We start from the raw sequence: 26,630 nt of genomic DNA on the forward strand, positions 1-26,630 counted from the left end.
GCTGCAGGATCAGATTCATGCAAAAGTTTCCAATAAACTGCTGTTAGAAGCTGCATATGAAAGAGAACCATTAGGCACAACATTGCTAACAACTTTCGTATTTGATACAGATCCCAGACATGCGGATCACAAAGAAAAAAAATTGCTAACGACTTAAAATGCATGCTTTCAAGCAGAATCAAGAAGTAAAAGATAGAAATTTTACTTTACTGACCATACTTATTGATTAAACAACAATCTGTGGAGTACTTTACTTACCGTACTTATTGATTAAACAACAATATGAGGAGAAATTTTTTTTACCTGACAATGTTGTATTTGATTGAGGCACAGAAAAGAGTAACAGCTAATTGGCAATAACAACTTGTTGGAGACATTTATATAGATGCCTGAAGTATCTGTAAAGGCTTTTGATCAGCTGAACCTGAGCGTCGAAAAAGGTCTGTCGCACTGATCGAGGAGTTTGAGCAGAAACTCTACGTTTCTGTTACGTTGAACGATGAGGCTGAGGCAACGTTTGGTTTCTGGAGAATTAAATTAGGTATTATCAGCTAATTTATTATAAATTAATATTTATTATGAGCTAATTTATAATAAATTAATATTTATGAAAACTGTAGGGTTAAAACGGTAAATCAACTTTTGGGTTAAACTCTTCCTACTTATAATAATATATGATATATGAATTATTTATGTACTTATATATTTTGATACACTATTTGATATTTTATTTATAACCACCGAATATCATACCTAATACCAAGAAAATTTAAAATATATACCATACACTGAAAGCATAGACAATGTGTACGTAGGCAAAAATCACATTCACGAGCCAATCTGACATAAATCATAGACAATTATATTCTCAACTAACAATGTATCAATAGGCATAAAAAAAACTTCATTCTTTCAGTTTTTATACATAACTTTATGATATTTGTGGACCAATGTACAACATATATAATTATTACTTTTATACTTTTTCCCACAAGTTGTGTAATGGTTGTTGAAGAAGCTTTAATAGTACATATTTCAACAATCACATATTTATGTCCACTGCTTCTGAGAGTATATCTCTTTTTCTAACCCAAATTACTGAAATCACCAAAGAAATGGACTGTATAAGTACTATTTACCTTTCGAGACAATATTAATAGTACATATTTCAACATCAAAAATTAGTTTCAATAATAGTGGTAACATATGCCCCAACAAGGGGGAATTATATTACTACAAGTGAAACAAAGCAATTAGGGAAAAAAAAAGGTCAACATGGCCATTCTTGATTCTACACTTGACTTAGAGTTGGCCAAATGAATGAGCAAGGTAAGTGGCGGGTTCAGATTGCTCGTAATCTGAACGCTCGTCTGGGAAATGATCGTGCTGATCAGGACCACCCACCACAGCCCCCACTAGTATGTTCGGGTTTGGTGATTGTGAATTCATCACAATGAAACCAGACCTGCATTGTATCTTTGCTGTATGGTTTGCGATTGAGGATCCCCTGTGATGAATCCTCTGTGGATACCTAGCTCCATGTATGACATTTTTAGTGGATTGTCTCCTAACAAATAGTCCACCTGCGCGTTCAAAAAAAAGGAACTGAGGGCTTGCTATATACTTAAAAATATTCACTTTCATTGTTGAGCAATGTGATAAAAAGAAAGTCAAAGTACACAAAAAATTCTCCGTAGATATTTTCCCACAAGTTGTGTAATGGTTGTTGAAGAGGCTTTAATACATATTTCAACAATCACACAAGTGGATCCTTTGAACACGCTATTTATGTCTACTGCTTCTGAGTGTATATCTCTTATCCCAATATACATCCCCCTCTTTTCCAGATAATAAATCAACACTTCTGAAGATGGCTGATGCCTTTCTGTCATTTGCAGTTCAAAAATTGGGTGATTTCCTCATTCAGGAAATTAACCTACGTTTAAGTCTAAGAGAGGATATACAGTGGCTGAGAACTGAGCTTCTCTTCATGCAGTCTTTCCTCAGATGTGCAGAACTAAAGCAATGCGGAGATCTAAGAGTTCAACAATGGGTGTTTGAGGTCAACTCTATTGCTAATGATGCTGTTGCTATACTCGAGACTTATAGCTTCGAGGCTGGTAAAGGTGCTAGTCGTCTCAAGGCTTGTGCTTGCATATGTAGGAAGGAGAAGAAATTCTACAATGTTGCCAAGGAGATCCAATCACTCAAGCAACGAATCATGGATAGCTCTCGCAAACGAGAGACTTATGGCATTACAAATATCAATAGTACTAATCAGGTTACAACATTGAGGAGAACTACCTCATATGTGGATGACCAGGATTACATTTTTGTTGGCTTTCAGGATGTTGTACAAACATTGCTAGCTGAACTTCTCAAAGCAGAGCTTCGTAGAAGCGCCATCTCCATTTATGGAATGGGGGGTTTAGGCAAGACCACTCTTGCAAGAAAACTTTACACTAGTCCTGATATACTCAATAGATTCCCTACACGCGCTTGGATATGTGTCTCTCAAGAGTACAACACAATGGATCTTCTTAGGAATATCATAAAATCCATCCAAGGTCGCACCAAGGAAACTCTAGATCTGTTGGAAAGGATGACAGAAAGAGATCTAGAAATTTACCTTCGTGATCTATTGAAAGATCGCAAATTCCTTGTGGTGGTTGATGATGTATGGCAGAGAGAAGCATGGGAGAGTTTGAAAAGAGCATTCCCGGATTGCAAGAATGGCAGCAGAGTCATTATTACCACGCGCAAAGAGGATGTCGCTGAAAGAGCAGACGACAGAGGTTTTGTTCATAAACTTCGTTTCCTAAGTCAAGCAGAAAGTTGGGATCTCTTTTGTAGGAAACTACTTGATGTTCGAGTAATGGTTCCAAAAATGGAAAGTCTAGCTAAGGATATGGTGGAAAAGTGTAGAGGCTTACCTCTTGCGATTGTTGTATTGAGCGGACTACTTTCACATAAAAAGGGGCTAAACGAATGGCAAAAGGTGAAAGATCACCTTTGGAAGAAAATTAAAGAAGATGAATCTATTGAAATCTCTAACGTACTATCCTTAAGCTACAATGATTTGTCAACTGCGCTCAAGCAGTGTTTTCTCTACTTTGGTATTTTTCCAGAAGATAACATAATATGTCTATAGTACCTGATGCCATAGGAAGTTTGTACCACCTCAAGTTGTTAAGCTTGAGAGGTATCCGTGATCTTCCCTCTTCCATTGGCAACCTCAAGAATCTACAGACACTTGTTGTCAATGAGGGGGAATACACTTGCAAACTACCCCGCGAGACAGCTGACCTGATAAATCTAAGACATTTAGTTGCTCGGTACTATTCAAAACCTCTGGTACATATAAGCAAACTCACTAGTCTTCAAGTTCTTGAAGGCATTCGTTGTGATCAGTGGAAAGATGTTGACCCTGTTGATTTAGTCAATCTTCGAGAATTAAGCATGAAATATATTAAGAAATCTTACTCCCTAAACAACATTAGCAGCTTGAAAAACCTTAGCAGAGGACAAGAAAGAACGGAGGATGTCGCTGAAGGCTTCTTGAATGAACTGATAAGACGAAGCTTGGTTCAAGTGGCTTATACATATTGGGATAGAGTTACTAAATGTAGGGTTCATGATTTACTCCGTGGCCTTGCGATAGAAAAGGCATTGGAGGTAAACTTCTGTAACATTTATGATCCAAGAAGCCACTCCATATCCTCTTTATGTATCAGACATGTGATTCATAGTCAAGGAGAAAGGTACCTCTCCTTGATCTTTCTAACTTAAAGTTGAGGTCAATTATGTTCTTCGATCCCGATTTGCGTAAGATGAGTCATATAAACTTCAGGAGTGTGTTCCAACATCTATATGTGTTGTACTTGGATATGCATGTTGGGAATGTGTCTATAGTACCTGATGCCATAGGAAGTTTGTACCACCTCAAGTTGTTAAGATTGATCCATATCCGTGATGTTCCTTCTTTCATTGGCAACCTCAAGAATCTAGAGACACTTGTTGTCAATGAGGGGGCATACTCTTGCAAACTACCCCGCGAGACAGCTGACCTGATAAATCTAAGACAATTTAGTTGCTCAGTACTATTCAAAACCTCTGGTACATATAAGAAAACGCACTAGTCTTCAAGTTGTTGATGGCATTTGTTGTGATCAATGGAAAGATGTTGCCCTTGTTGATTTAGTCAATCTTCAAGAATTAAGCATGGATCATATTAATAAATCTTACTCCTTAAACAACATTAGGAGCTTGAAAAACCTTAGCACTCTCAGATTGCTTTGTAAGTATGATGGATCATTTCCATCGCTTGCATTTGTTAATTGTTGTGAAAAGCTCCAGAAATTGTGGTTAAGTGGGAGAATAGAGAAACTGCCTCATCTGTTTCCAAATTCCATCACAATGATGCTTCTGAATTTCTCAGAACTGACAGAAGATCCGATGCCTATTTTGGGAATGTTGCCAAACCTAAGGAATCTCGACTTGGTTAGAGCTTATGAAGGAAAAGAAATAATGTGCAGTGATAACAACTTCAGTCAACTGGAGTTCCTTCATCTTAGTGAACTTGAGAAGCTAGAAAGATGGCATTTAGGCACAAGTGCCATGCCTCTGATTAAAGGTCTTCATATCCATGCCTGTCCAAATTTAAAGGAGATTCCAGAGAGAATGAAAGACGTGGAGCTGTTGAAGAGGAATTATATGCGGTGAAGCTTTTCAAGCATATATCATGTCTTCATAATCGTAGAGGTATTGATGGGAGCATTTCTGCCAAGCACATTGGTTATTAATTTCAGGGCTGTCAATGAGAGTGGTTTGAAGATAATTGTTTTTGCCAAAAATGATTTTGTGATGTTTTAATTAATTGGTCTATTGTACGATCTCTTACCACATGTAAGACAATGCTTTATATGTTAAAATGAAATTAAAAATATTATATGGTACTCTCTCTTGTCCACAATTTACTATTTTTTGTTTCTCTATTATATAAATAATACTAGATAAGAGTGTCCGGACTCAATATTTGTTATTTTCTTGTCTCACTTTATGTGACATAAGTAAAAGTGCCCGGGCCCGATACTATATGTTACTTCCCTTGTCATAATATATGTAGCACAAATACTTTTTACGTAGTTTTCAAATTAAATAACAATACTTTTTACGTAGTTTTCAAATTAAATAATACATGTTACTTCTTTTTCCCATTTTAAGTGACACTGACAGATTAATTTTATGAATCAATCAATTTTTTTTATATGCAATTGAATTTTTTATATGTTTTTTAAAAGATATTTTAAGTTGTCAATTATCATGATTTATAGTATTTTTTACGCATATTTAAATATATATAAAAAAATAAGACAAATAAATTAAAATGGAGAGAAAAAATAAACAAATGCATGTGTAAGTGTGAAACCACATAGGTGAAACAGACATGTTGACCACCAGCTAGGTGGTTATCCACACTTATAGTTACGTAGTAGAATTATTATCAAGAAAAAAATATGCATAATTTATTTTTGATAACAAATTCATGAATTGTCTATTAATGTTATATTTAAATTCTAAACTCTTAAGAGTTTAATTACTACTTTTTTCATTCATATTTATATGTCGTTCTTATTAAAAATAGATGTTTCTTAATATTTATCATTTCACAAAATTAATGCATACCACATTATTCTTCTTATTTTACCCTTGAGAATTATTAGTCTTGAAAGCATGAATTTGACCACATAGGAAAACTAAATAATTAATATATACATGTTTATAGATCAATTTAATTAATCAAAATAAATAATTTATGTTCATTTATTGAAAATATGACCTCAAAAGACCACTAAATAAGGAGGGTACAACGGTACACTTACCTAGTTTCTTAAGGGACGTAAAATCTAAAATGGTGACATATAAGTAGGAACGAAGGGAATAATTAGGATTATAATAAGCATTGATGTTTTTCAACCCTATAATTAATTCTCTCTCACGAGTAAGGATCAAATCCCTCATTGAAGAAATCTGAATTTATTACTCTTTTTTTTTTTGTATAACATTTATTTTCCATTTTTTTTTTAAAAAATATTATGTTTAAAAATAGTTTTAATTTTAAAGATTTTAATTTATCAAAAATCTTGTACCAAATATGTTAGAGAATTATAGTTGGTATTAATGGTAGCACTAACCAAACATATAGATCGGATAATTAAAGATGGGATTTAGCCACAAGTGCCATGCCTCTAATTAAAGGTTTTCATATTAATAATTGTCCAAAGCTGAAGGAGGATGAAAGACGTGAAGTGTATTTGATAATACGAAAATTAAATATACAAACAAATTCCAATCTTACATAACATTTCTTCATTTTAAGCTGTCACTTGAAAACATTTCTTTCAAACATGGTTTGAGAATTATTTTCTTTAGCCAAGGGTCTTTCAAAAATAATTCCTCTATCCACAAAAATAGAGTTAAGGTCTACATACACCCCACTACTTGTGGAACTTTAATTTACTGAATATATTATTGCTATTGTTATATTATATTCCTAGGGAAACATACATGTTTGTTAGTAATTTTCTACTAAAAGGGGAGAAACAACTTTTCTCACTGTTGTTTTCATACTACTTTAATTAATACTTAAACATGATTATGAATAAACTTTATATATTTTTTTTCTAAAAAATTACTTTTCACTCACCGGCGGGTTAAACATCATAGAACATTTTCTAAACAAATATTTTTGGAGAACAATATTTTCTTATAAAATCATTTAGGATGAAATATGACTTTCGTCGTACCAAACACGCCCCCATTGGTTTTTAACCAATACATATGCCGGCAAAGAAGTAGTGCATATATATTACTTTCGTATTGATCGTCCAATTTTTGGAAGTCTTGCTTATATCTTGATTCTCGACTTACACTTTGTTTGGATGGTTCTTATATATTATTTTATAATGTATTATATTATATGATGGTGTGTTGTATTATATTGTATTGGCAAAATGGTCTTGTGGACCCTTATACTTGTATGCATTTGTATTGTGAACATTTCTAATTCAATAAAAATGAGTCTTTTAAACCCCTTCAACCATGTGTGTAGCTCACTCTCCTTTATATAAATGACATATCATATACACATCAGATATATTAATGCCATGTCATAATTATTTTAAAAATTACTAATCAAAATTGTTTAATAAAAGGTAAAATGAAAAAAAATAATTATATTATTTAAAGTAAAACCCATTACAATTTCTCCCCTTCCCACTATTTCATGGCCCAAACCGTCGCTGCCGGCGAAACCACTCATATTCCTTCCTTTACCTGCCTTCATCTCTGCCGCACGTCACGACCATTTTCCTTTCCTTCTCCAACCTCACAAAACCAACAACCTAAGCCACCACACCAGATCTAGCCGAACACCATCACCATTTGCGCCTTCATCCCCGCCGCATACCATCACCATTTTCGCCGCCATGATTAGATCTTCGCACCCTCACCCACCTTGTTTTCCTCTTCAGCCGCGCCTCTCTCTCACTCCACTGTGTATCAATGGTGTTCAGCGATCGCACCACCAGCACCGCTCTTTCCCTCCGTCGGTGAATTAGTTGACTGAAGGAGGTGCCCAAGATAATCTAAATAAATGAAAATAGATTGTGGAAAAAAAGAAAAAAAGGGTTGGGCAGGGGATGGATATGGCTGAAAAGGAGGTGTAATGGGTCAAGAAAAAGGAGTTTTTTAATTAATGTTTTAGTAAAATTTTAAAATTTTTTAAAATAATTTTTAATATTTTTTAAAGTAAAAATGCTTCTCACTCGCCTTAATAGGCGTGTAGTTGTCACGCCCCGAGCCTACACCCTGGGCGGGACCGGCACCCGGAGACCATTTCTAGCCCCAAGCGAACCCTTGGCCTGGCTTTCTTAACTCAGCGGAAACCTCAACAGAATAACTCAATGCAATGCAATATTACAAAACAACTTAACTTATAAAATATGGCCATAAAGGCAACTCGAATCTCAAAATAGAATATTTACATATATATATAGATGAGAGACTCAAAACTAACTAACTGACTGTCTGTCTATGAAGCCTCTAAAATACTGAGATGGATGTTGGGACAGACCCCGCAACATCCTAATAAAACAAAAACTAAGAACACAAAATAATTGAGTCCTCCGGAATGCAAGGAGGCTCACCACTGACTCTGGAGTGCTCAGCTGGATCAACGACGTGCAGGATGCTGATCCGGGGTACCTGAATCTGCATCATCAAACGATGCAGGCCAACTGGCATCAGTACATGGAATGTACGAGTATGCAAGCTGGAAAACTAAGCAACAAAGGCTAGAAGGAAAACTGGAAGAAACTGAATAGCTTACCTGGCTCAACTTAACTCAACCTGACTGACTTCTTTCAATATAAGGCAATTTAAAACAAGTGCGATATAAAGAAAGATTGCTTAAAACATGCTATGAACTCTGTGTGTATACAAGGATACAATAAGCCTGAAATGTGTATAAAAATACAATGAACTGATGTATATAAAAAATACAATAATCTCTGTGTATGAAAAATACAATAACTGCTGTGGGAGTTTCTCTAACCGACAACCATCACATAAGAGCTATAGTGATGATACAGCGATCGACCTCACGCTGCCAGAGCATCTTATACCCGGCCAAAGGTATAAGACCTGAACTGCCTAATGGATCCACTAGTCTAATCTGAAAAGGATTCATCTAAAAAGTATGATCCTTTTCTACCCATGGTGGCTAACATGGTTCTATGGGGGCTGTGGGTTCTTTGAACGCTCCCCCAATTCGGTGCTCGATACTACTCCCAAAAATGTACTGGCTCTTATGTTTTTAAAACATATTTCTTCCTGCTGATATGAGATAATTACTCAAAAACTAGCCCGAAGGCTTTTTGGAAATCTCAGTTTCCAACCTTGTTTAAATGTAAAAACATTTCTTTAAAACTTCTTTGGGAATACATAGTTCCCTAATAACTTTGAGAAAAGAACTCAACTTTAAACTCTTTACTTTACTTGAACTCTTGGCTTGATGTGAAACTCTTAACTTAACATGAAACTCTTAACTTTTGACTTGACTTGAAACTCAATACTTAACTTGGAACTTGAGCCTTAGAATGAAGTTAAAACGCTCAATGAAGACTCTTGGAAAACCTTAAAGACTTGCTTTGACTTACTTACTTCTAAGCTTGACTTCACTTGACTTGGAAACTAACTTCACTTGAATTGGAAACTAACTTCACTTGACTTGGAAACTAACTTCACTTGACTTGTAGTTTTACTTGACTTTTGGAAGTACCTTGGAGTGTTGGAAACAACTAGGAAACATAGGTATAATACCTAGGAACATGTATAAAAAAAGAAATGGTGAATGAAAGGGAAGGATTGGTGTCCTTGGCACTAGGAGAGGTGCAACAGCCCAGCCCCTTTTTCCCCAAAAATCCGACTTTTTCCCCTTGTTTCTTTCCAATTCTAAACCTTCTCAACCTCAAGGTTTCAGCAGCAACACTTAGAATCATAAAGACCCTTATTATACAATAGATTCAACTCAAAAATCACAGCCAGAAATCTGTACTAAATCAGCAAGAACTTCAACACAACACCACTACAACTTCAACAACCAATAAATCTTCTCTTGGAATTAAAAACGAGTTGGTGTGTGGGGGTATGAACCAACCAACACTAAGGATCATAAAATCCCTCAATATACAATAGGTCACAACTCAAATACACAGCCCAATCCTGTCCCACAACCAACAATAACTTCAACAACACAACTAACAACATCAACAACAACTAACAACTTCAACAACAAATCCAATCTCTTCTCAAATCATAAAAACGAGCTTGGTATGTGGGGGGAAAGGATAAACCCACACTAAAGACTCACATACCTTGATAGGGATCACCCCCGACGAAAATCCACAATGATCTTGACAAATCTTGTTGATCTCCTCTTTCTTCTCTTCTTCTTCTCCTTCTTCTCTTCTTCTTCTCTTGAACCCTAACTCTTTCTCTTTCAAAATGGGACAAAATGATCCAAATATCAGCCTAATACAACAATATAAGCTCAAAAGAAATTATTTGTGAAAAGACCAAAATGCCCTTAAATTTCCGGAACGGAATCCCTGCCAACTGCCAACTTTCAAAGATCATAACTCGCTCATACGAACTTGGAATCGAGAAAACTCAGTGGCGTTGGAAAGATCGTTCCACAAGCTTCGAAACCATAACTGGAACTACTCCTAAATCATCCTGAGCTAGGAGTTATGACTGCTCAAAGTTGGCCAAAAACTCACTGATTTCCACACTTAGCCAAATTTTCCAGATTTTAAATTTTTCCAAAAATGACTATTTCCAAATTTCAAGCTTCTTCATATTCATTTTTAAATTGTCGGATGTTACAGTAGTTACACACTTTTGCCAACTCAGACATCCTAATGCCACATAAGCATGGTCAATGGTCAGAGGGGTTTGTTAAATTGTGTTTTATTGAGTTTAAGGGTTCAGTTGATAAATGATTAAGTAGAAGGGTTCACAATACAAATGCATAAAAGTATAAGGGTCCACCAGACCATTTTGCCTATTGTATTTTATCTTTTTGATGAATACAATGTTTAATAGAATATATCATTTTTCGGTCACTACATGTTGTCACACATCGATAATTTGAAGGACAAACTACACGAAAAGTAGGATGCATGATAAATCTATTATAAAAAATGTAGGGTAAATGATAAAACATAATTACTAAATAGTATTTGTTATATTATGAAATTATGATGATTTAATAAACTATGAGATCTGGTAGAGGTACCTGATCCCATGAGCGACAGACATACAAGACAGACAACATGGAACAACAATAAATCCACCACAATTGTGGTGATTGGTGAGCATGGGAAAAGAGGTGCAGAGTTCTCAGCCAATGGAGTTACACTAGGCTGTGTTTGTCCATCTTATATTGATAACTTTGATAAGAAATAACCTAGTTTTTGCAAACATGATTTTTGAAATGCAAAAATCTTCTCTCTCAACATTTATCTTCTGAGCAAGGAGGTTTCCATGTAAACATCTTTGTCCTTTACTTTAAGCATTACTTTTGGTATTGTTCTTAACTTTGTCAAGGAACCTAATCCATTGACCTATGGTGGACACATATATGATAACAACATTTAATACCCTAACTACCATTACCACAACCAGTAGCGTACGCTGGATTTTTCTAAGCTGTGTCGCCATTTAAAGGACAAAATGGCTCCAGAGAAAAATCAATGAAGCTTTTGTTGCAGGCCTCCAAAAATTTCATTGATATTTTTTTTGATTAATTAGCTCATTCTTCCAAATCAGTTGAAACTTGAGTTGTTAAAATTGATTTGGTACGTTTGGATTATTTTAAAAATAATACCGCTCCATCAAATATAGATTAATATGATGTGATATGCACAATTAGAATTGCGGACAATGTAACCAATTTAATGAATCCTAAATTATTTCATTGTAACAAGCAAATAGAAATAAATAAATATTATTATGAACAAATAAAAACAAATATTTTTTTCCACAAGTTGTGTCATGATTGTTGACGATGCTTCCATTTTTTTAATCTTTTCTCAATATATATTTTCCACTAGTTGTGCAATGATGTTGAAGTTGCTTTATTTTTTTAAGACTTTTCTCTATATGTGTTTTTCCCCAAGTTGTATAACGGTGGTTGAAGATGCTTTAATTTTAAAAAAATTGACCTTTTGTTTAGTGGAAAATTTCAAAAAGCTTTAATACATCTTTGTCCTTTTATCCAATGGTAATTCTTTATTCAGTAATCACATGGTCATGTTTCGTTTTTTTCTAATCTTTAATCACATAAGTGATTAGTGGACCTTTTCAACACATTATTTGAGGTCTTACTTTTATGTGTATCACCCATTTTCCAATATACATACAGCCTCCTCTTTTTTTCAATCAAAACTGGTTATTCCTAAAGATGGCTGATGCCTTTGTGTCATTTGCAGTTCAAAAATTGGGTGATTTCCTCATTCAACAAGTTTCCCTGCTTACAAATCTGAGAGATGAAGTTAGATGGCTGAGAAATGAGCTACTCTTCATACAGTCTTTCCTCAGAGATGCAGAACTAAAGCAAAGCGGAGATCATAGAATTCAACAATGGGTGTTTGAGATCAACTCTATTGCTAATGATGCTGTTGCTATACTCGAGACTTATAGCTTCGAGGCTGGTAAAGGTGCTAGTCGTCTCAAGGTTTGCGCTTGCATATATAGGAAGGAGAAGAAATTCTACAATGTTGCCGAGGAGATTCAATCACTCAAGCAGCGAATCATGGATATCTCTCGCAAACGAGAGACTTATGGTATTACAAATATCAATAGTACTAATTCAGGAGAAGGGCCAAGTAATCAGGTTAGAACATTGAGGAGAACTACCTCATATGTGGATGACCAGGATTACATTTTTGTTGGACTTCAGGATGTTGTACAAAAATTGCTAGCTGAACTTCTCAAAGCAGAGCCTCGTCGAAGCGTATTCTCCATTTATGGAATGGGTGGTTTAGGCAAGACCACTCTTGCGAGAAACCTCTACACCAGTCCTGATATACTCAATAGCTTCCATACACGCGCTTGGATATGTGTTTCGCAAGAGTACAACACCATGGATCTTCTTAGGAATATCATAAAATCCGTCCAAGGTCGCACCAAGGAAACTCTAGATTTGTTGGAAAGGATGACAGAAGGAGATCTAGAAATTTATCTTCGTGATCTATTAAAACAACGCAAATACCTTGTGGTGGTTGATGATGTATGGCAGAAAGAAGCATGGGAGAGTTTGAAAAGAGCATTCCCGGATAGCAAGAATGGCAGCAGAGTCATTATTACCACGCGCAAAGAGGATGTCGCTGAAAGAGCAGACGAAAGAGGTTTTGTTCATAAACTTCGTTTCCTAAGCCAAGAAGAAAGCTGGGATCTCTTTTGTAGGAAACTACTTGATGTTCGAGCAATGGTTCCAGAAATGGAAAGTCTAGCTAAGGATATGGTGGAAAAGTGTAGAGGCTTACCTCTTGCAATTGTTGTATTGAGCGGACTACTTTCGCATAAAAAGGGGCTAAACGAATGGCAAAAGGTGAAAGATCACCTTTGGAAGAACATTAAAGAAGATAAATATATTGAAATCTCCAACATACTATCATTAAGCTACAATGATTTGTCAACTGCGCTCAAGCAGTGTTTTCTCTACTTTGGTATTTTTCCAGAAGATCGAGTGGTCAGGGCTGATAACATAATACGGTTGTGGATGGCGGAGGGTTTCATACCCAGAGGAGAAGAAAGAATGGAGGATGTGGCTGAAGGCTTCTTGAATGAACTGATAAGACGAAGCTTGGTTCAAGTGGCTAATACATTTTGTGAAAGAGTTACTGAATGTAGGGTTCATGATTTACTCCATGATCTTGCGATACAAAAGGCATTGGAGGTAAACTTCTTTGACATTTATGATCCAAGAAGCCACTCCATATCCTCTTTATGTATCAGACATGGCATTCATAGTCAAGGAGAAAGGTACCTCTCACTTGATCTTTCTAACTTAAAGTTGAGGTCAACTATGTTCTTCGATCGAGATTTCCGTAAGATGAGTCTTATAAACTTCAGGAGTGTGTTCCAACATCTATATGTGTTGTACTTGGATATGAACATGTCTGTAGTACCTGATGCCATTGGAAGTTTGTACCACCTCAAGTTGTTAAGCTTGAGAGGTATCCGCGATGTTCCCTCTTCCATTGGCAACCTCAAGAATCTACAGACACTTGTTGTCCATGTGGGCGGATACACTTTCCAACTACCCTGCGAGACAGCTTACCTGATAAATTTAAGACATTTAGTTGCTCGGTACTATTCAAAACCTCTGGTACATATAAGCAAACTCACTAGTCTTCAAGTTCTTGAAGGCGTTGGTTGTGATCAATGGAAAGATGTTGACCCTGTTGATTTAATTTAGTCAATCTTCGAGAATTAAGGATGGATAGTATTAAGAAATCTTACTCCCTAAACAACATTAGCAGCTTGAAAAACCTTAGCATTCTCACATTGTGTTGTGAAGATTATGAATCATTCCCATCCCTTGAATTTGTTAATTATTGTGAAAAGCTCCAGAAATTGAGGTTAGAAGGGAAAATAGAGAAATTGCCAGATCTGTTTCCAAATTCCATCACAATGATGGTTCTGAGGGAGTCGGAACTGAAGAAGATCCGATGCCTATTTTGGGAATGTTACCAAACCTAAGGAATCTCAATTTGTTTAGAGCTTATCTTGGAAAAGAAATAATGTGCAGTGATAACAGGTTCAGTCAACTAGAGTTCCTTATTCTTAATGATCTTGATAACCTAGAAAGATGGCATTTAGGCACAAATGCCATGCCTCTGATTAAAGGTCTTGGTATCCATGACTGTCCAAATTTAAAGGAAATTCCTGAGAGAATGAAAGACGTGGAGTTGTTGAAGAGGAATTATAGCATGTTTTCATAATCGAAGAGGTATTTCTACCAAGCACTTGAAGACATTGGTTATTAATTTCAGGGCTGTCAATGAGTGGGGTTTTAGTGTTTGATTTCTTATTGTTTTAAGCTTTTTGAGTGAGTATAATTGTTTTGAACATAATTGTTTTTGGCAAAAATGATTTTGTGATGTTTTAATTAATTGGTCTACTCTATGTTCTCTTGCTTATATCCACACTAGTTCTGGACACGTGCTTTGTACGTGAGTTCCGTGAAAATATTATATAAAGTATGAGTTATATCAAATCACATTGTGATGAGTATCACCACTTTTCAACAAAAAAATATATAATTTGAAATATATGAACAATCAATCTATTTAAATAACTTATTTATCGTATGTAAAATGATTAGACATTTCATGAACCTACAAAATTTGGACAGCAAAATTTGGTTTGGAATTAAAGTAATGATTAAATTTTATGTTATTAGGTCCAAAAATGTGATATATAGTATGTAACCGTACCAAAATGAGTATACAAAGATGATTAAATGGCTCTTGTTTGACTGCAAAAGAAAATTTCTACATACCTTACTTTGTAATTATCAACTATTATTCCATTCAATGACCGTTGAGAATTAGACACATTCTTAATGTTCATTTATACAAGAACTAGTCAACATTTCCGCGCGAAAATTATTTATAAATTCAAAAGTCACTCACTTATGTATAGTTATCTTATAAAGTCACTCAATCATGAATATTTATCTTGAAAAATCACTTTACCAATCTAAATAATTTTTTCATTAAATTTTGTTGACATGAGATTTTTATTTTATACTAAATTTTTAAAAAATAAAAAAAGTGTCAATTTTAATCATTTTATTGATGCACCTCACTAAAATTATATAGAAATATATATTTATCAAGATCACTTCATTTTATAAGCATTTAAAATAATATTTAAAGCAATCACTCAAATATGACGACATAATTTACTACTCTAATTTTTCTCATATAATTAGAAACATTGGAATCTTTGTTATTGTCTAACTATTGTTCAAATGTTGACATATATAATTAACTGATTACTCAATTATAAGCTTTTTTTTAATATATAAAATGCGTAACTGAGTTGTGTGTTTTTATATTTATAATTTATATTGGTACTTTAGATATAAGTTTGTTTTACTAACTATAGTTATAAATTTTGTTATAATATATATTACTTAATTTTAGTGGGACACGTCAATAAAAAGATTATAATGAAGATCTTTTTATTTCTTAAAAATTTAGCTTAAAATAAAATTTTCAAGTCAACAAAAATTAATGAAAAAATTCTTTAAATTGGTTAGGTGACGTTTTATGTAGAATACCAATAGTTGAGTGCCTTTCTAAGATAACTACACATAGTTGAGTGACTTTTGTATTATAAAACAAAGTTGAGTGACTTTCTGAGAAAACTACTCATAGTTGAGTGAATTTTTGAGAAAGTTATTCATAGTTGAGTGACCATTTGAGATATTATCTCCTAATCCTACTTCCTCCTTTTGTTTAGTTACTTCCTTCCATCTTTCCTATGTTGAATTATTTATTTTATTGAATTGTTTTCTTGTTTCTCTAGTTCTTGTTGCTAGTTAAATATTGTGCTCTATTTTTTAAATAATCAAAAAGAAAATTTGCTTCTTTCTACTTTAATATTTTCATCACCTATTCGAAACTAACGTTTTTTATCTTTCCTTGTCTTCTATAATAATTGTCTTCTCCTAATTAATTGACAAATTATTTAGTCAAAGTTAGACTTTTAAATTAAAATGAGGGGCACTAACAAATTAAAGAGACTCAGGTACAATAAGTGGTACTTAACAATGAGTAATTGGAAAAAAATGAGTAACGCATATTGAGGAGAAATATTTTAATTAGTGACCTTTGATTATTATTTTTTGATTTTAATAACAAAAACAGATTAAGAAAATAGGAGAATGGTAAAAAAAAATGATTATTGTAACATCACCTTGTTTATGTCCAACTTTATATAAATATATATAGATATAGATTTTAAATTACAAGCTCTCATATATTTTGATAAATTAAAAAATTGTGATGATAATTCAACTTAAGTTTTTTGATTTGTTAAACTATTTATAATAACTTACATTCAAATTACTCATGTAAAAACAAATTCAACACATACAAAAATGAGATTATTCTAATTTGAAAAACACAATTCACTCTTTTTTTAGTTTGGAACTAAATTTTGAAACTTTAAATATGTCAAAATTAAGTTTGATTTCATTTCTCAACCAATAAAGTTTGTCCAGAAGAAAATATAATTTTATTGGCATTATTTTTTAAAACTAAGATTAAGCCTGCCTTCTGATATTTAAATGGTTAGAAATAATATCAATGAAAGCAATAATCAACTAAAGTGTATACGGCGAGAAAATTTCCTTTCAGCATTCTTAATTTCTTATTCATGAGCAATTTATCATTTTTGTAACCACCTACGAAAACACACAAAGAAAAAAAATATATTTTACATAAAACAATGAACAAAAAATAAAATAAATCAATAAATTTTAAAAAAATGAAACACATACACGATGTTTATTAAGTAAAATTGAACCTTCTAAATATTTAAATAATATTATTTACGAGCATAATAAAAAATCTTAATAATGACGTTGTAACATTGTAACGTTGTTTTAAACACATACTGATTTCCAATATTTGTAACGTTGTTTTAAAATAAAATAAGAAAAGAACCTATAACACATAAGCACAACCAAAAATCTTGAGAATAATCAAAGAAAATTGAAATGATAATTTTAAATTTGGAAGGAAAAAAAAAACGAAACATGAGATATATTTATACTAATATGTATAGTGACTTTTAAAATTCTTTTTCTTTTAGCATTGTTAACTATGAAAAGATTGAATAGTTATTATAGTACGTTTTGGGCTTCTCCTCATTAGTTAGTAATAGAACAGTTGAAAGATTGGAGTAATAATAATGACTTTTAGATTATTTTAACCTATAAGTAATGAAAAAATAGCTTCGTAATTAAAAACAAATAAGATTCTTCATATATATATATATATATAAATCAGCAATTTAAGATTATTTTAGTAATTCTATTTTTAACTTTGTTGCTTATGCAATATTATTAGTAATAATTTATTTTTCTTTTACAAAATATTGTTTTCCTTCTTTTGCTTTCCATTCTTCTATGCCTTTTTTGTTTTTTGTTTTTTTCATTCGAAGGGATAGTATTGTTTTGCATAAAAACTATTAAATTCAGCAGACTTCTAGTTACATTCCTGTCAATAAAAATAATAATAACAGCAATAATAAGCCAATCAAATTTTCTGGCACAAATCCAAACAAAGGTCATAGCAATGATTAATTGATGAAAAAATAAAAGTAATTGAGATTTTTTCATCGCCTACATGAGAAATCATGCTAACTTCTTATTTTTATATATTTTTAAGGGGACATCTGATATTTGGACATAATAAAGTGGGGTTTAAACTTAATACAGGTAGTTATAATATAATTTTGTAAAAATAGTAAAGATAACTAAACTAACAAAACAACATCATAAATCTTATCTTCTCATTGATGGTGCTAAGAAAAAATTCAATTGAATATCATAAATTCATAATTTAAAAATTCAAAAATTAATATATATATTTTTTTGGAAAAAAATTACGAAATGGAGGAAACTGAGAACAAGCACGCAAATAAAAAATATAGCTAGTACCTGAAATTTTTCGCAAAATTTTATCAAATATTCAACGCATGACCCAAAAGTGTTACTAGGCTTCTGTTTAAAGAACCACTCAAAGTAGTATAGCATTTATGTCTATATGGAAGCAGTTTAAAAGATTAAAGCAAGTTAGTAACAACCATATTTGATTATTTTCTAAAACTTGAAGAACATTATAAAAAATGATCACCTCATGACTATCTTAAGTTTTAATCTTGGGAAAAAGAACAAATGGACGATTTTTACATTTGTTTTGGATATTCCTAAACCAAGTCTACCATTCGTAAATCACACCAGGAGCTCTCATATATGGATAAGTCACCTTATAGATTAATTAGTCAATTCGGCCCGAGACAAGTCATGCTTTCCCTATGGAAAATGGATATAGACTGCTAGCTTTCTCCTATGAAATATCAGTTGAGAAGTTCTATGATTTTCAGTAATAAATACAATAGGTGAAACCGAAAATATGAACCCAAAGAAAGCAATTTAAGCAATGAATCCACTTTACCACAATCACACATTAATGAAGGGCAGGCAAGCTAGCAACAACTGAAACTTTTACTCCTTCCATCCCAATTCAAGTGTCTTACATAAAATGGGCAGGTTGAATTGAATATGAGCGGGTTGAAAACGGATTAGATATGAAAGAAAAAGATTCTCATATGAAGGAGAGACAAATAAAGACAAGCGGGAGGAGATGAAGTTACATGGCTGACAAATGAGCTACTCTTCATACAGTCTTTCCTTAGAGATGCAGAACAAAAGCAAAGTAGAGATCAAAGAGTTCAACAATGGGTGTTTGAGATCAACTCTATTACTAATGATGTTGTTGCTATACTCGAGACTTACAACTTCGCGGCTGGTAAACATGCTAGTCGTCTCAAGGCTTGCGCTTGCATATGTAGGAACGAGAAAAAATTCTACAATGTTGCCAAGGAGATTCAACCACTCAAGCAACGAATCATGGATATCTCTCGCAAACGAGAGACTTATGGCATTACAAATATCAATTATAATTCAGGTGAAAGGCCAAGTAATCAGGTTACAATATTGAGGAGAACTACCTCATATGTGGATGGCCAGGATTACATTTTTGTTGGCTTTCAGGATGTTGTAAAACCATTGCTAGCTCAACTTCTCAAAGCAGAGCCTCGTCGAAGTGTCCCCTCCATTTATGGCATGGGCGGATTAGGCAAGAGCACTATTGCGAGAAACCTCTACAACAGTCCTGATATACTCAATAGCTTCCCTACACGCGCTTGGATATGTGTCTCTCAAGAGTACAATACAATGGATCTTCTTAGGAATATCATAAAATCCATCCAAGGTCGCACCAAGGAAACTCTAGATTTGTTAGAAAGAATGACAGAAGGAGATCTAGAAATTTATCTTCATGATCTATTAAAAGAATGCAAATATCTTGTGGTGGTTGATGATGTATGGAAGAAAGAAGCATGGGGGAGTTTGAAGAGAGCATTCTCGGATAGCAAGAATGGCAGCAGAATCATTATTACCACACGCAAAGAGGATGTCACGGAAAGAGCAGACGACAGAGGTTTTGTTCATAAACTTCGTTTCCTAAGCCAAGAAGAAAGTTGGGATCTCTTTTGTAGGAAACTACTTGATGTTCGAGCAATGGTTCCAGAAATGGAATGTCTAGCTAAGGATATGGTGGAAAAGTGTAGAGGCTTACCTCTTGCAATTGTTGTATTGAGTGGACTACTTTCGCATAAAAGGGGCTAAACAAATGGCAAAAGGTGAAAGATGACCTTTGGAAGAATATTAAAGAAGATAAATCTATCGAAATCTCTAACATACTATCCTTAAGCTACAATGATTTGTCAACTGCGCTCAAACAGTGTTTTCTCTACTTTGGTATTTTTCCAGAAGATCGAGTGGTCGATGCTGATGACATAATACGGTTGTGGATGGCGGAGGGTTTCATACCCAGAGGAGAAGAAAGAATGGAGGATGTCGCCGAAGGCTTCTTGAATGAGCTGATAAGACGAAGCTTGGTTCAAGTGGCTTATACATATTGGGAAAGAGTTACTGAATGTAGCGTGCATGATTTACTCCATGATCTTGCGATACAAAAGGCATTGGAGGTAAACTTCTTTAATATATATGATCCAAAAAGCCACTCCATATCCTCTTTATGTATCAGACATGCCATTCATAGTCAAGATGAAATGTACCTTTCACTTGATCTTTCTAACTTAAATTTGAGGTCAATTATGTTTTTCGATCGAGATTTTCGTGAGATTAGTCTTATAAAGTTCAGGAGTGTGTTCCAACATCTATATGTGTTGTACTTGGATATAAATATTGGGAATGTGTATAGTACCTGATGCCAATGGAAGTTTGTACCACCTCAAGTTGTTAAGCTTGACAGGTATCCGTGATGTTCCCACTTCCATTGGCAACCTCAAGAATCTACAGACACTTGTTGTCAATGAGGGGGGATACTGTCACCCTCTGAGCCTACACCCTGGGCAGGACCTGCACTCGAAGACCATTGCTGGCCCAAGCGAACCCTTGGCCTGGCTTTCTTAACTCAGCGGAAACCTAACTCAACAGAACAACCCAATGCTTGGCAAGGTTATAAAGCAACCTAACTGATGCATAACATGCCAAAAGGCAACTCGAGTCTCAAAATAGAATATTTACATATATACATAGATGAGAGACTCAAAACTAACTAACTGGCTGTCTATGAAGCCTCTAAAATACTGAGATGGATGTTGGGATGGACCCCGCAACATCCTAACAAAACAAAACTAAGAACACAAAATAACAGTGTCCTCCGGAAAACAAGGAGTCTCACCACTGACTCTGGAGTGTTCAGCTGGATCAACGGCGTGCTGGATGCTGATCCTGGGTACCTGCGTCTGCATCATAATAAGATGCAGGCCAACTGGCATCAATACATGGAATGTACGAGTATGCGAGCTGGAAAGCTAAACCACAACTTAAGCTTGAAAGGAGTACAAGAGAACACTTACCTTGGCTCTGTTCGACTCATGGATAAATGAACTCAAATGTAAAGCAATAAGACATATGCAATACATATAAAGCTTGTAAAACAATGTAAACAACTTAGCTCGTTAATGATAAAACAATAACAAACTCAACTTTACTTATATAAAAGTAATATAGCTTTAGTGGGAGATTCTTTAACCGACAACCACCACTATGAGCCCTAGTGGTGATACAACGTTTTACCTCACGTTGCCCAAGGACCATCCTATACCTTGCCGTGATATAAGACCTTACTTTAACTTAGTGGATCCACTAGCTTAATCTTACGTGGTCATCTAAAAAGAATGACCCGTCAAGTCCCATGTTAGCTCATGGTTCTTATGGAGAGTTGAGTTAATATGAACTCGTGTCCCAAACTCGGTGCTCAATACTACTCCCAAAAATACTTTGGCTCATAAGTGTCTTTAAACACATCTTTCTTTAGTTGAGGTAATTACTCAAAACTTAGCCCAAAGGCTCTTTTGGAAAACATGTTTCCCCTCTTACTCAAATGTAAAAAAAACATTTATAAACTTCTTTGGGAATACTTAGTTCCCTAATAGCTTTTGAGAAATGAACTCAACTTTAAACTCTTGACTTAACTTGAAACTCTATACTTTTTGCTTGTGTCACGCCCCGAACTACCCCCGAGACACGGACATGGGACCTAGGACCACCAGTGATCCCAAGCTAACCCTGCTGGCATGATCATGAGCATACTAAAGATAATAAACTGATGCGGAAGCTAAATCATAAATAAATCTGAAGAGATAGGGAATACCCATATACTATAACTGAATATATCAAATTTGAGAGTTTAATACAAAAGAAATATCAAACTCGAAACACTAAGTTGAATCTAACTATGTCTGAAATAAGCCTCTAAACTGACTAGAAATGCTGGGAAAGGCCCCAACTAAGTCTAGCAAAACTGAAACTAAAGGACTAAAATAGTGAAAGGAAACTCATGACTATTGTCCTCGGAGAATGAGGACTCACCACTGATTCTGCTGAACTGGAGATCGGGAACCGATCTAAGCGTGATCCAGATGCTAAGAACCTGAACCTACATCACGAGAAGATGTAGCGCACGTGTGCGTCAGTACTTGAGAAGTACTGAGCATGCAGGATAAAGTAAAGTTGAAATAACATATAACTGAACAAAGCAATAAAGCAATGATATAATCTGAACACGATATAGATGCTGAAAATACTGAATACTGAGCTAACTGATGTAATGACCAAATTTATAACATGCTGAGACTGAATACTGACTGTACTGAAATATGGTCAATGCAATAGAGTCTGACTGAACTGTGGGAGCTACTAATAACCGACATAAAACCACATGAGCTAAATGTGGAGTCCGATGTATACGCCCCATCGAGATGACCCAATATACCCGGCCAAAGGTATAGAGGCATGGCTGGCGTGATCACTAAACTGATGTTGCCCACAGAGGGGACTTACACCTACGTGGCTCGTAGTTCTGGGACTATATGGGTACGCTGAAATCCTAGTCCAACTCGGTATTATGCTACTCCCAATAGATTAAGTGGTTAACACATTATGACTGAGTTTCTGTAAATACTGGATAGCTCGAAACTGAACATGCAAACTGAGAATGCAACAATTAATCTGATAATGATGCATTCATAAACTGAGGCATGTAAAACTGAATACTGAAATATCTGACCTAGCATGTGTAATTCAAGAACTAAAGAAATACATAGCTAGGGTTCTGAAATTCATGCGATAAACTGAGCAATAACATGATAATCTGATTTGGAACATTTAGCTAACTAATTCATGATGATCTGCTATAATTCTAGAAACCCTAGGTCTGTTCATAATCATGGAATCAAGAATTTGACTGAATTCTAGGGACCTAATGGGCGAAAGGAACCCACTAGTGAAATCCCACATACATGGTGACGAATTCCACGGAGAAATCTTTCGATTTTGGGGCTGGAACTGAAGGAACCTCGCTGCGTTCTTGAACTAGGGTTCTTGACCTTTTTCTCCTCTCTTGCTTTTAATTTTTCTAAGATTTTGATTAATGATTTTGACTAAGGTAAGTTCTAATTATGTTTCTACGCTTAAACTGATTAAAATCTCATGATTTAGGGTCTAAACGACGTATCTTAGGGGTTAAATGAAATAGGAAAAGACCAAAAGACGCCTGAATTAGCTGCTGTCGGAGTGACTGATGGACGGAACTGACGGTCCGTCGATTGGGTCCGTAGGTCGAGTCTGCCCGACAGGGCTTCACTAAAACGGGCATAACTTTTTACTCAGAGGTTGGAATTTAGCAAATTCAGTGGCGTTGGAAAGATAATTCAATTATCTATCTAACCATAGGTGATGGGACACATAATTCGTTTTGTGCTAAAAGTATGACCATCTAAAGTTGACCCATCAATATTTTTCATCTAACTAGCTGCTAACCTCATCTACGGTCAGACCTACGGACCGTGGATCGAATGACGGTCCATGCTGGTCGACCGTAGTTTGTGTCAGAGACTAGTAAGGGAAGTCTCGATCCACGAACATAGACCATGGACCGTGGTCTGATCTACGGACTGTGAGTCTGTTCGTGAGTCGGGACTTAGCCAAATTTTCTGACTGAGTTATGGGGAAGTTTTCTGTCACGAACCACGGACCTGCAGGACGGACCGTGAGTCCATCTACGGTCCGTGGATGGTGTCCGTGAGTGCCACCTGTAACACTAGAAATCTGAAATCTCTATTTTCGGATACGGGGTGTTACAGCTTGACCTGAAACCTGAGCCTTAAAATGAAGTTAAAACGTTCAATAAAGACTCTTGAACAACTTTAAAGACTTGTTTTGACTTACTTTTTAACTTCTAGACTTGACTTCTAACTTCACTTGACTTTGATCCGAACTCGCCTTGAATTGGATTATGAATTCATGGTATATGATCACATGTTTATGGATGAGTTCTTGACGTTTAGACGTACCATGGAGTGTTGGAAACAACTATGAAATATAAGTACAATGCCAAGGAACATGCATGAAGAAGTGGGGAAAGAATGGAAAAGGTTGGCATCCTTGGCGCTCTGAGAGGCGCGGGGCGCCAGAACACAAAGCTCAGAAGGGGCCTGCTGGTGCTCTGCTAGGCGCGCCGCCCCAAGGGCTGGGCTTCAGAGGCCTATTTGGGGCGCGCTGGCTGGCGCGACGCCCCAGCCATTTTCCTCAAAATTTCGACTTTTTTCCTTCATTTTTCCAACTCTAAACCTCCTTAACTTCAATGGTTCCAGCCCAAAACACTTCGAATCATAAAACCCCTCAAAATACAATAGATTTAACCCGGAAACACAACCGGAAACATGTCCCAAATCAACAAGAACTTTAACACAATCACAAGACTTCAACAACCACAACAACAATGCTTCAACAAACACAACCAAATCTTTTCTCAGAAATAAAACGAGTTTGGCGTGTGGGGAAAAGAACCAACCCAACACTATAAACTCACATACCTAGTAGGGATCACCCCCAACGATATCCACGACGATCTTTGACGAAACCTTGCTTGATCTTCTCTTTCTCCTCTTCTTCTCCTCTTTACTCACAAACCCTCATTCTCACTCTTTTAAAAAGGGAAAAACTGATCTAAAATCAGTCTAACACCTTAATATATCCAAAAGAATTGGTTAGGGAAAAGACCAAAATACCCTTACAATTTTCGGACTGACTTCCCTTACCAACGGCCCAACTTTGAAAGGGCAAAACTAACTCATACAAACTCAGAATCGAGCAAACTAGATGGCGTTGGAAAGATCATTCAACAAGCTTCGTAAACATAACTAGAACTAAACCTAAATCATCCTGAGCTAGGAGTTATGACTGTTCAAAGTTGACCAAAAACTCATTTTTTTCCCACACTTAACCAAGTTTCCAGATTTTTAAACTCTTTCCAAAAATGACTATTTCCAATTCTAAGCCTCTTCATAGTTATTTCAAATTGCCGGATGTTACAGATACTTTTGCAAACTACCCCGCAAGACAGCTGACCTGATAAATCTAAGACATTTAGTTGCTCGGAATACAAACCTTTGGTACATATAAGCAAACTCACTAGTCTTCAAGTAGTTCAAAACATCTCTTGTGATCAGTGGAAAGATGTTGACCCTGTTGATTTAGTCAATCTTCGAGAATTAAGGATGGATGATATTAAGAAATCTTACTCCCTAAAGAACATAAGCAGCTTGAAAAACCTTAGCACTCTCAGATTGTCGGGTGAGTATGGTAACTCATCTCCATTCCCATCCCTTGAATTTGTTAATTGTTGTGAAAAGCTCCAGAAAGTGTGGTTAAGAGGGAGAATAGAGAAACTGCCTAATCTGTTTCCAAATTCCATCCCAATGATGGTTCTTGAGAACTCAGAACTGACAGAAGATCCGATGCCTATTTTGGGTATGCTGCCAAAACTAAGGAATCTCATACTAGAAGATGCTTATGAAGAAAAAGAAAGATGGGATTTAGGCACAAATGACATGCCTCTGATTAAAGGTCTTGGTATCTATGACTGTCCAAATTTAAAGGAGATTCCTTAGAGAATGAAAGACATGGAGCTGTTGAAGAGGTATTGATGGGGGCATTTCTGCCAAGCACTTGAAGACATTGGTTATTAATTTAAGGGCTGTCAATGAGAGTGGTTTTAGTGTTTGATTTCTTATAATTATGTTAAGCTTTTTGAGTGAGTGTAATTGGTTTGAAGATAATTGTTTTTGCCATAAATGATTTTGTGATGTTTTAATTAATTGGTCTACTGTATGCTCTCTTACTTATCCACATTTAAGACAATGCTTTATGTGTTAAAATGAAATTAGAAATACTAGTAAATGCTACTCTCTCTTGTCCACAATTCAGTAATTTTTTGTTCCTCTTTTATAGGGAAAATGGTCAAAAATATCCTTAAACTATGTGAAAGGAACTAAATGTCCTCCGTTTATAGTTTGACTTAAAAATGTCCTTACTGTCAATACTTTGATTCTATTTTTAGGATGAACTAGTCTTGAGAACGTGCGTTGCACGTTTGTCCCCTAATTGACATTAGAAAAGTTAATTTATATAATCATAGTGGAGCCTACAGAAATTCATCACTAAGTTTAAAGCTATGTCCTTTTGTATATAAGTTTGACATAAGAATATAACTCTTCACAAAATATAGCATGAAAATCTTGTGTCAGATGTTGGAGGTTTGATATTTTCAATACTTCATAAAAAAATAAACCTTTTATAATATCAGAAGAATTAATATATCTTAATTACT

General features: G+C 35.0%; 1 protein-coding gene across 2 annotated transcripts in view; it reads left to right on the forward strand.

Moving 5' to 3' along the window:
* Positions 1 to 26,630, forward strand: part of LOC125819085 (disease resistance protein RPP13-like) — an 87,676-nt gene that overhangs the window by 17,568 nt on the left and 43,478 nt on the right. The window contains exon 2 of one of the 2 annotated variants that reach the window (XM_049498597.1): positions 12,744 to 12,971. The exons of the other annotated variant lie outside the window; for it this stretch is intronic. Within the exon in view, the coding sequence (XP_049354554.1) occupies positions 12,744 to 12,971 (228 nt within the window). The remainder of the gene's footprint in view (positions 1 to 12,743; positions 12,972 to 26,630) is intronic. 2 annotated transcript variants of the gene reach the window in all.

This window comes from Solanum verrucosum, unplaced genomic scaffold (genome assembly GCF_900185275.1).
Source record: "Solanum verrucosum unplaced genomic scaffold, falcon-dt-bn FXZP01000252.1, whole genome shotgun sequence".
Classification (NCBI taxonomy): domain Eukaryota; kingdom Viridiplantae; phylum Streptophyta; class Magnoliopsida; order Solanales; family Solanaceae; genus Solanum; species Solanum verrucosum.